The 10,248-nt window shown below is 37.0% G+C and overlaps 1 protein-coding gene across 1 annotated transcript in view; it reads left to right on the top strand.

Annotated features, from left to right (window-relative positions):
* LOC144228152 (ribosomal protein S6 kinase alpha-6) overlaps window positions 1-10,248 on the top strand; it is a gene marked incomplete at its 5' end in the record, with an annotated part of 59,484 nt that overhangs the window by 11,669 nt on the left and 37,567 nt on the right. Inside the window, one exon of the mRNA XM_077759965.1 lies at window positions 9,109-9,270. Coding sequence (XP_077616091.1) covers window positions 9,109-9,270 — 162 coding nt within the window. The remainder of the gene's footprint in view (window positions 1-9,108; window positions 9,271-10,248) is intronic.

Here is a 10,248-nt window from a genome sequence, read left to right as displayed (position 1 = left end):
AGCATCCTTGTTATTTTGCTTCCTATGTCTTCATAAAGAAAGCAAATGAATTAAGAAAAAAGTCAATTTAATTATATACAGCTATACAAGGAAAAGAAGTCAGAAATAATTCAAAATTTTCAGTTTTAATCAGTCATAATTGTACATGTATACTTGCTTAAGCTTAAAACATTTAAAAAATGGACTATTAAGAACTGACACAATGAGGAGATAGGAGGCAAGATGGCGGAGAAGTAGGGCGCTCTGTACATTTCACCTGCACCCATCTCTCAAACAGAGAAGGCCTGAAGTCGTAGGACACTGAGCCACAGGAGTTTGGGAAGAGAAAGAGACGGAGTACACTGGGAAGGAAACCTCATAAGTCTGTGAGTGCAAACTGGGAGAAGATAAAAACTGGACGGGACCCAGAGATACGGAGGGAGGGGAGGGAACCTGGCTTGCGTGCAGCTGTGGTGAGTGATAAACCAGCGAGTGGTGGTGAGCTGCCGCAAGCCCAGGGATGCGTGACAGCAGCCTGCTTAAGCAGTGGCGACGGCGGCGGCGACCCGGTGAAGCTGTGCCGGCGCCCGGTAAAGTGGCAGCGGCTCACAACAGCGGCCCGCTGAAGCGGTGGCAATGCACTGCAGCGAGGCAGACTCTAGGGACCTGAAGTTGCTAGGTTCCCTGAATGGACTTGGGTTGTATCCCTGCTTGACCACTGCAGATCTGAGATTGGGACACTTCCCCCAACCCCCACTCAACCCCAGGCAACGGGGAAGCAGCAACCTGCAGGACTGCTCAGGGCAGTATAACAAAGCCCGAGGACTGGGACCTGGAAACAGGCTGGGTGTGGGCCATACAACTGAACCCAACTTGGCTACATCCTCAGCACAGGGAGATAGGACCGAAGAAGTGATTTGCAACGCTTGGTTGAAAACGGACTCTGGCGACGCCATTCTTCTCCACACACCCACCAAGGAAGGGCCGAAGGGAGGCCAGCAGACACAGTGGAGATGAGACTTACCTACACCAAACCACGCCCATCCCCTTCAGATAACTGTTTTGTTGTTATTGTAGCTGTTTTTACCTGAGACTGGGTTTGCGTGTTTATTGGTTTTGTCTGTGCGTTTGTGTACCTGTGTTCCCTCTGGCTGTCTGTTTTGTTTCTCCAGGGAGGCTTCAAGAAACAAGCAAAACTACACATGGTGGAGAGTCCCAAATACCACTACCTGTAGGGAAACAAAATAACCAAATGCTCTACAAGAGAAACCAAGAGACACCAGCCAAAGAACACTTCCTGGGGGCACCTGGGTGGCTCAGTCGGTTAAACATCGACTTCTGTTCAGGTCATGATCTCACGGTTCGTGTGTTCGAGCCCCCCATCGGGCTCAGTGCTGACAGCCAGCTCACAGCCTGGAGCCTGTTTCAGATTATTTCCCTCCTTCTCTCTCTGACCCTCCCGGCTCACTCTGTCTCTCTCTCTCTCTCGGAAATAAATAAAACAATAAAAAATATTAAAAAAAATAAAGAACACTTCCTGAACAGACAGGCCGTGAACAGTCAAAAGAGCCCTCTCTAATACAGCAGAACTCGCAGGGGCCGTGTGCACAAAAAGATTTTGAAATTAACAAGAGATAGAAAGCTAATGAAAATGACGAAACAGAAGAACTCTCCTCCAATGAAACTCCAGGAAGAAATGACAGCTTACAGAACGGCTCAAAACAGATTTAAGCAACATAACTGAAAAAGAATTTTGAACAATAATCATAAAATTAATCGCCGGGCTTGAAAAAAGCATGGAGGACATCAGAGAAACTATGGCTACAAACAATATGGAGCTTAAAAATAGTTATGGTGAATTAAAAAATGGGATAAATGAGATAGATAATAAACTTGAGGTGTCCAATGCACGGATTGAAGAGGCAGAAAGGAGAATAAGTGATTTAGAAGACACTATTATAGAAAAAGAAGAAACTGAGAAAAAGATAAACTGATCCAGGAAATTGAAAGAAAAGTTTGAGAGCTCAGCGATAAAATCAGACGGAGCAATATCCGTATCATAGGAATTCCAGAAGAGGAGGAGAGAGGGAAAGGTGCTGAAGGGGTCCTGGAAAAAATTATAGCAGAGAACTTCCCNTACACATTTATTTATTTTTAATTTAAATTCAAGTTAGTTAACATACAGTGTAGTATTGGTTTCAGGAATAGAACCCAGTGATTAATTATTTACAAATAAAACCCAGTGCTCATCTCAACAATTGCCCTCCTTAATACCCGTCACCCATTTAGTCCATCCCCCCGACCCAGCATCCCTCCAGCACCCCCAGTTTTTTTCTCTATATTTGAGTCTCTTATGGTTTGCCTCTCTCTCTGTTTTGATCTTAGTTTTCCTTTCCTTCCCCTATGTCCATCTGTTGTATTTCATAAATTCCACATGTGAGTGAAATCATATATTTGTCTTTCTCTGCCTTATTTTGCTAGCATAATACACTCTGGTTCCATCTATATTGTAACAAAATGACAGGATTTCATTCTTTTTGATTTCTAGGTAGTATTCCATGTATGGTATTCATATATATATATATTTATATACCATTGCTTCCTAATCCATTTATCAGTGGATGAACATTTGGACTTTTTCCATATTTTGGCTCTTGTTGATAACACTGATGTAAACATTGGGGTACATTGCCCCTTCAAATCACCATTTTTGTATACTTTGGATAAATTCCTGGTGGTGCAATTACTGGGTCATAAGGCAGTTCTATTTTTAATTTTTGAGGAAATTACAGACTGTTTCCCAGAGTGGCTGCACCAGTTCGCATTCTCACCAACAGTGCAAAAGGGTTCCCTTTTTCTCCACATCCTCGCCAAAATCTGTTGTTAATTTTAGCCATTCTGACAGGAGTGAAATGGTATCTCATCGTGGTTATTTCTATTTCCTGAATGATGAGTGATATTCAGCATCTTTTCATGTATGTGTTAGGCATCTGGATGTCTTTGCAAAAGTGTCTATTCTTGTCTTCTGCCCATTTCTTTATTGGATTATTTGTTCTTTGAGTGTTGAGTTTGACGGGTTCTTTATAGAATTTGGATACTAATCCTGTATCTGATACCTCGTTTGCAAATATCTTCTTCCATTTTGTCAGCTTTCTTTTAGTGTTATTGATTCCTTAACTGTGCATAAGATTTTTTTTATCTTGTTGAGGTCCCAACAGTTTATTTTTGCTTTTGTTTCCTTTGCCTCTGGAGACATGTCTAGTAAGAAGTTGCTCCTTCCAAGGTCAAAGAGGTTGTTGCCTGTTTTCTCCTCTAGGATTTTGATGGTTTCCTGTCTCACATTTAGGTCTTTTAACCATTTTGAATTTATTTTTGTGCATGATGTAAGAAAGTGGTCCAGTTTCATTCTTCTTCATGTTGCTGTCCAGTTGTCCCAGCACCATTTGCTGAAGAGATCATCTTTTTTCCATTGGATATTCTTTCCTGCTTTGTTGAAGATTAGTTGTCCATATATTTGTGGGTCTATTTCTAGGTTTTGTATTCTGTTCCATTAATCTGAGTGTCTGTTCTTGTGCCAGTACCATACTGTCTTGATGATTATGCCTCTGTAATATCGCTTGAGGTCCAGAATTGTGATCCCTCCAGCTTTGCTATTCTTTGTCAATATTACTTTGGCTATTCAGGGTCTTTTCTGGATCCATACAAATTTTAGGATTGTTTCTGGCAGCTCTGTGAAGAATGCTGGTGTTTCTTCGATAGGGATTGCATTGAATATATAGATTGCTTTGGTAATAGAGACATTTGAAAAATATTTTTTTCTTCCAATCCAGGAACATGGAATGCTCTTCATTTCTTTGTCCTTCAATTTCTTTCATAAGCTTTCCATAGTTTTCAGCAAACAGATCTTTTACCTCCTTAGTTAGGTTTATTCCTAGTTATCTTATCGTTTTTGGTGCAATTATAAATGGGATTGATTTCCTTGATTTCTCTTTCTGCTTCTTCAGTGCTAGTGTGTAGAAATGCAAACAATTTCTGTACATTGATTTTATATCCTGTGACTTTGCTGAATTCACGTATCAGTTCTAGCAGATTTTTGGTGGGGTCTTTCAGGTTTTCCATGTAGAGTATCATGTAATATGTGAAGAGTGAAAGTTTGACTTCTTGCCAGTTTATATGCCTTTTAATTATTTTTTGTTATCTGATTGCTGATGCTAGGATTTCTAGTACTGTTGAACAACGATGGTGATAGTGGACATCCCTATCATTTTCTGACAATTTCTCCCCATTTGAGATGCTATTAGTTATGGGCCTTGCGTATATGGCTTTTATGATATTGAGGTATGTTCCTTCTATCCCTTCTTTCTTGAGGGTTTTTATCAAGAAAGGAAGCTGAGTTTTGTCAATTGCTTTTTCTTCATCTATTGAAAGGATCATATGGTTGTAATCCTTTTTTTATTAATGCGGTATATCAAATTGATTGATTTGCAAATATTGAATGAGCCATAAAGGCCCAGAAATAAATCCCACATCCTTTTAATGTACTGTTGAATTTGATTTCCTAATATCTTGTTGAGAATTTTTGCATCCAGGTTTATCATGGATATTGGCCTGTAATTCTCCTTTTTAGTGGGGTCTTTGTCTGGTTTTGGAATCAAAGTAATGCTAGCTTCATAGAATGAGTTTGGAAGCTCTCCTTCCATTTCTATTTTTTGGGACAGTTTGAGAATATGTATTAACTCTGCTTTATATTTCTGGTAGAATTCCCCTAGGAAACCATGTGTCCCAGGACTCTTATTTTGTTGGGACATTTTTGATAACAGATTCAATTTCTTTGCTGCTTATTGGCCTATTCAAATTTTCTATTTCTTCCTGTTTGAGTTTTGGTAGTGTGTGAGTGTCTAGGAATTTGTGCATTTATTCCAGATTGTCTAGTTTTTGGCATATATTTTTTCGTAGTATTCTCTTATAATTGTTTGTATTTCTTGGTGTTGGTTGTGATCTGTCCTGTTTCACATGTGATTTGACCTATTTGTATCCTCTATTGTTTCTTTTTGAGAATTCTGTCTAAGGTTTATCAGCTTTGTTTATTCTTTCAAAAAACCAACTTTTATTTTCATTGATCTGTTCTACCATGTTTGGGGGGGGTGTTTGTTTGTATATCATGTATTTCTGCTTTAATCTTTATTTTCTCCCTTCTTCTACTGCCTTTTTGCTTTATTTACTGCTCCTTTTCTAGGTCCTTTAGGTGTAAGGTTGGGATATGTATTTGGAACCTTTCCTGCTTTTTCTGATAAGCCTGAATTGTAGTGTACTTTCCTTGTATGACTGCCTTTGCTGCATCCCAAAGAGTTTGGAGCGTCATGTTTTTATTTTCATTTTTATTTCATCTTGAATTTCCTGGCTCACCCATGCATCCTTTAGCAGGATAAATGTATTTGAGGGCTTTCCAATTTTTTTTCTTGTGTTTGACCTCAATTTTCATAACATTGTTATCCGAAAAAAAATGTATGCTGTGATCCTGATCTTTTATACCTGTTGAGGGCTGACTTGTGACCGATTATGTGATCTATTCTCGAGAACGTTCCATGTGCACTCAAGAAGAATGTGTATTCTGATACTTTAGGATGAAATGTTAAGAATATATTTGTTGGGGCACCTGAGTGGATCAGTTGGTTGAGCGTCTGACTTTGGCTCAAGTCATGATCTCATGGTTCGAGCCCTGAGTCCGGCTTTGTGCTTACAGCCCAGGGCCTGGAGCCTGCTTCAGATTTTGTGTCTCTCTCTTTCTCTGCCCCTCCCCTGCTCATGCTCTGTCTCTGTCTCTCAAAAATAAGTAAGCATTAAAAATTTTTTAAAAAAGAATATATTTGTTAAGTCCGTCTGGTACAGTATGTCATTCAAAGCCATGTTTCCTCTTTTCTCCTTAGAAGATCTGTCCTTTGCTATAAGTGCGGTATTAAAGTCTCCTATTATTATGGTATTATTATCAATGAGTTTGTTTATGTTTGTTATTGATATACATATTCAGGTGCTTTCAAGTTGGGGGGATAATTATTTATAATTGTTAGATATTTTTGATAGACCACTTAATTATGATATAATGCTCATCTTCATCTCTTGCTACAGTCTTTGCTTTAAAATCTAGTTTGTATGATAGAAATGTGGCTACTTTTGGCTTTCCTTTGACATCCATTAGCACAATAGATGGTTTTCCATCCTCTCACTTTCACTCTGCAGGTGTCCTCAGGTCTAAAATGAGTATCTTCATGGAAGTATATAGATGTATCTTGATTTTTAATCTGTTCTGATACCCTATACCTTTTGATTGGACCATTTAGTCTATTTACATTCAGAGTGAATATTGAAATATATGAATCTAGTGCCATTGTGTTATCTGTAGATATCAGGTTTCTGGTGATATTCTCTGGTCCTTTGTAGTCTTTGCTGCTTTGGTCTCTTTTTGTTTTGTTTTTTTTTCCTCCACTCAGAGAGTCCTTCATAAAATTTCTTGAAGGGTTGCTTTAGTGATCATGAACTCCCATAGTTTTTGTTTGTCTGGAAAAGGCTTTATCTCTCATTCTATTCTGAATGACAACCTTGCTGGATAAATGATTCTTGGTTCCATATTTTTTCTTATTCATCATATTGAATATTTCCTTCAACTCCCTTCTGGCCTGCCATGTTTTGGTGGACAAGTCTGCTGCTAACCTTATGTGTCTACTTTTGTACTTGTTAAGGACCATTGTTCCTAGCTGCTTTCAGAATGTTTTCTTTATCCTTGTATTTTTCAAGTTTCACTATAATATGTTGTGGTGTTGACCTGTTTTTGTTGATTTTGAAGGGAGTTCTCTGTGCCTCTTGGACTTGAATGCCTGTTTCCTTCACCAGATTTGGATGTTCTCAGCTACAATTTGTTCAAATAAACCTTCTGCCCCTGTGTCTCTCTCTTCTGTTTCTGAGTCTCCTATGTTACTGGTATTGTTTCATTTCATGGAATCACTTAGTTCTGTAATTCTTCCTTCATGATCTAGTAATTTCCTTTCCCTCTTCTTTTCACCTTCATTATTTTCCAGAATTTTATCTTCTATTTCACCTATTCTCTCCTCTGTTTCTTCCATTCTCACTGTCACTGTGTCTAGTTTCTCTAGCATCTCACCTATAGCTGAAGTTCTTAAGTCTCTGATCTCCAAGCTCAGCTAGTAGTCTTAAGACTGTTCTAAATTCTTCACATATACTGTTTATGTGTGTTTTGAGCAAGTCCTGGCTGTGTATTTTTCTTGACCTTTCTTTTGGACAGAATGTTTCTGTCTTCTAATTTTGGCTGTTTTTGTATATTGTGTGTTTTAAAAGCTTATTATATTTCCTGCACCTGAAAGTACTACTATATTAAAAAGGGGCCATACACTGTCCAGAGCCTGGCACTTCAGCAGGTCTTTCTGGTGTATGCTGTTTGAACTCTGCTGTTTCATTTTGGCTGCTGTTTCCCACTAGTCAGTCCTCTGCAGATCTCCTCCTGCCTTGCAGTGGCGGAGTGTTGGGCTTTTACCTAGGTGTGCTTTGATTTGTTTGTTGAAGTAACCCTGGGAAAAAAAGGGGGTGGCAGAAGCCTGATCCCATAGAAAAGATAAAAAGAAAGGGAATATGCATGTGTGTCCTTGGTCCTTATCTTTAAATAACTTTTAGTGTAATAAAATGCTGATTAAATATAGGACTAAAATAAATGAAGTATATAATATTAGTAGGAAAATCATCACATAGGGAATTTTAGAATATTTCCATTTCTAGCATTTCATTTTGTTCTCATTGTTTCTGTTTTTCTTCTGAGAGTTTCAGTCATTAAAAGCATGTTTTTTGTTTTACTTAATTGATATGGTTATAATAGCCACTTTATGTTTACAGTTTTTTTATATTTTGTGAATTTTGAATAATTAATTTTATTGAGATATAATTGACATATAACATTATGTGAGTTTAAGGTGCACAACATATTGATTGGATACATTTATGTACTGCAATTTAATTAACACCTTGGCATTAGTTAGCAGCTTCATCATGTTACATATAATAATATCCACTTTAAAATCATCTGTTAGATCCAGTATGGTTTATCTTAGACTTGGAACTAATTGATTCTTTCTTTTCTTGAAACTGTGTTCCGGAGCGCCTGGGTAGCTCAGTAGGTTAAGCGTCCGACTTTGGCTCATGAGGTCATGATCTCATGGATCATGGGTTCGAGACCTGTGTCGGGCTCTATGCTGACAGCTANCTTTGTTAATTAGATAATTTTGGATTATATACTGCACATTTGAATATTGTGAAGATTTTTTGTAATGATGTTTTTCTTCAATTATTATTATTATTTTGTTTGTTTTTGGTAGATCATTTTCTTGGCAGGGTTTGCACTAAAAACTCTTTGCTTTGGGGGCTGCAACTCTGGTATCTGTTATCTTTTATCTTTGTATGAATTACATCGAGCCTCTTCTATACATTTTTGATTTAGGGATCAGCTTTGGCTCTTTTCCATACAGAATTCCTTCCAAGAATTCACGGTTTTCTAGCATCTCCTTTCTGTTCCTCCAGGCTAGAAAGACTGGGCTTTTCCACATGTGTTTTCACTATCACTGGATCACCTAAGAACTACACTTAACCCTAGGGTAAAAGCCACAGATATGGGAGCCTTACTTATAGCTCCCTATTTTCCCTCCTTCAACAAAATGTATACTTTCTATCAGAAAGTAAACATTCTTCTGTCCATTCTCCAGTACCTTCAGTAGTTGATTTTTTAAAATATGTTCAAGTTTTAGAGTTGTTTATGTGGGGAGGAGAGCATTTAGTGGGGTCTTAGTCCATTATTTCCAGAAGTAGAACTGAGAATTGAGTTTTGATATTTTGAGATTGGAAATGGTTAATGAAACTGGTGGCTTGAATAGAAACTGTAACATCTACTGGATAGAGAGGATTTCTTCTACATACTTTAGGCTGTCAAGGCTATCAACATTTGAGAGAGTGTCATTTTCAAAATTTTATGATTTAGAAAGTTCCTTTTCCTGGAAATATGTTAACATAAAATGTGTTATTTCATAGATATATAGTTCGCTATATAAATGTATTTTTTATTCTATGTTCAAGGTTGTTCATCGTGATCTTAAACCTAGTAATATTTTATATATGGATGAATCAGCCAATGCAAACTCCATTAGGATCTGTGATTTTGGGTTTGCAAAACAACTTCGAGGAGAAAATGGACTTCTCTTAACTCCATGCTACACTGCAAATTTTGTAGCACCTGAGGTATTCTTTAAAACTTTAGTATTGGTCTTTTGTTCTTTTCTTTTAGTTGAATATATATAATGTTACGTATGTGTTATNAAATCTGATAACTCTTAATATAAATATTCAGACTAGTAACTTGAATCTGAAACTAGCCTGAATATATAATAATCAGGCGATTATATTCTGTTATGTACTAGCATCAAAATCATACATTTTAGAGCTGGGAGGAAGAATAGAGATAACCCCATCTTCAATATTAAAGATTGTAAATGAAGTAATTGAGGCACAAAGTACTTAAATAACTTTTTCAAGACCAGCATTCACATAGTAATAAAACCAGGATAAATGTGCAGATATTTTGGTTTGTGCTGAAGAAGAGGAAATTTATATTTAACATTATATATAACATATAAGGTGTCTATTTAAAGACACCTGATTGTCTTTAAAATCTAATTCCTGAAGAAAACAGCTTCATGGGGATTTTTGTAAGCAGTGTGATTTTCTTGGCAAATAATATTCATATGTAGATTTTAGAGGGAAGAGTCAGGAAAGGTGAGTCTGGGAGGTTAAAGGGTATGTACTTCACTTTTATCAAGCTCGAACACTCAGTTCTGATATTGGGGATAGGAGCTTTGACAGTAGCAACTCCAATAGCACTGGAAGTTTATTGATAAAAAAATGAATCAGGGATGGAATTGGCCATATAATTTTTTTTATAAAGTAGGAACTGTTCTTATATGCTGTAAATAATGATAACCCATATGAATTATNCAGATTTGAAAACTCAAATTTTCCAAGTCAGAGAAAAGTAAAATAATTTGAGGATGAATTCTTATCTCATCTCATGTGTATGTTTTCTGATTTTTTAATATCAAATACTATCCCTTTCAGAATAATATTTCACATCAGATATAGCAGGCATTCATATTTGAATATCAAAAAATCTGTATTTTAATGTAGCTATTAGAAAAATATTTTTATTGATGTAAAATTGGA

This window comes from Crocuta crocuta, unplaced genomic scaffold (genome assembly GCF_008692635.1).
Source record: "Crocuta crocuta isolate KB4526 unplaced genomic scaffold, BGI_CrCroc_1.0 scaffold421, whole genome shotgun sequence".
In the NCBI taxonomy this organism is placed as follows: domain Eukaryota; kingdom Metazoa; phylum Chordata; class Mammalia; order Carnivora; family Hyaenidae; genus Crocuta; species Crocuta crocuta.
The sequence above is the reverse complement of the archived record's forward strand: the minus strand, read 5'-3'. Positions and strand labels throughout refer to the sequence as shown.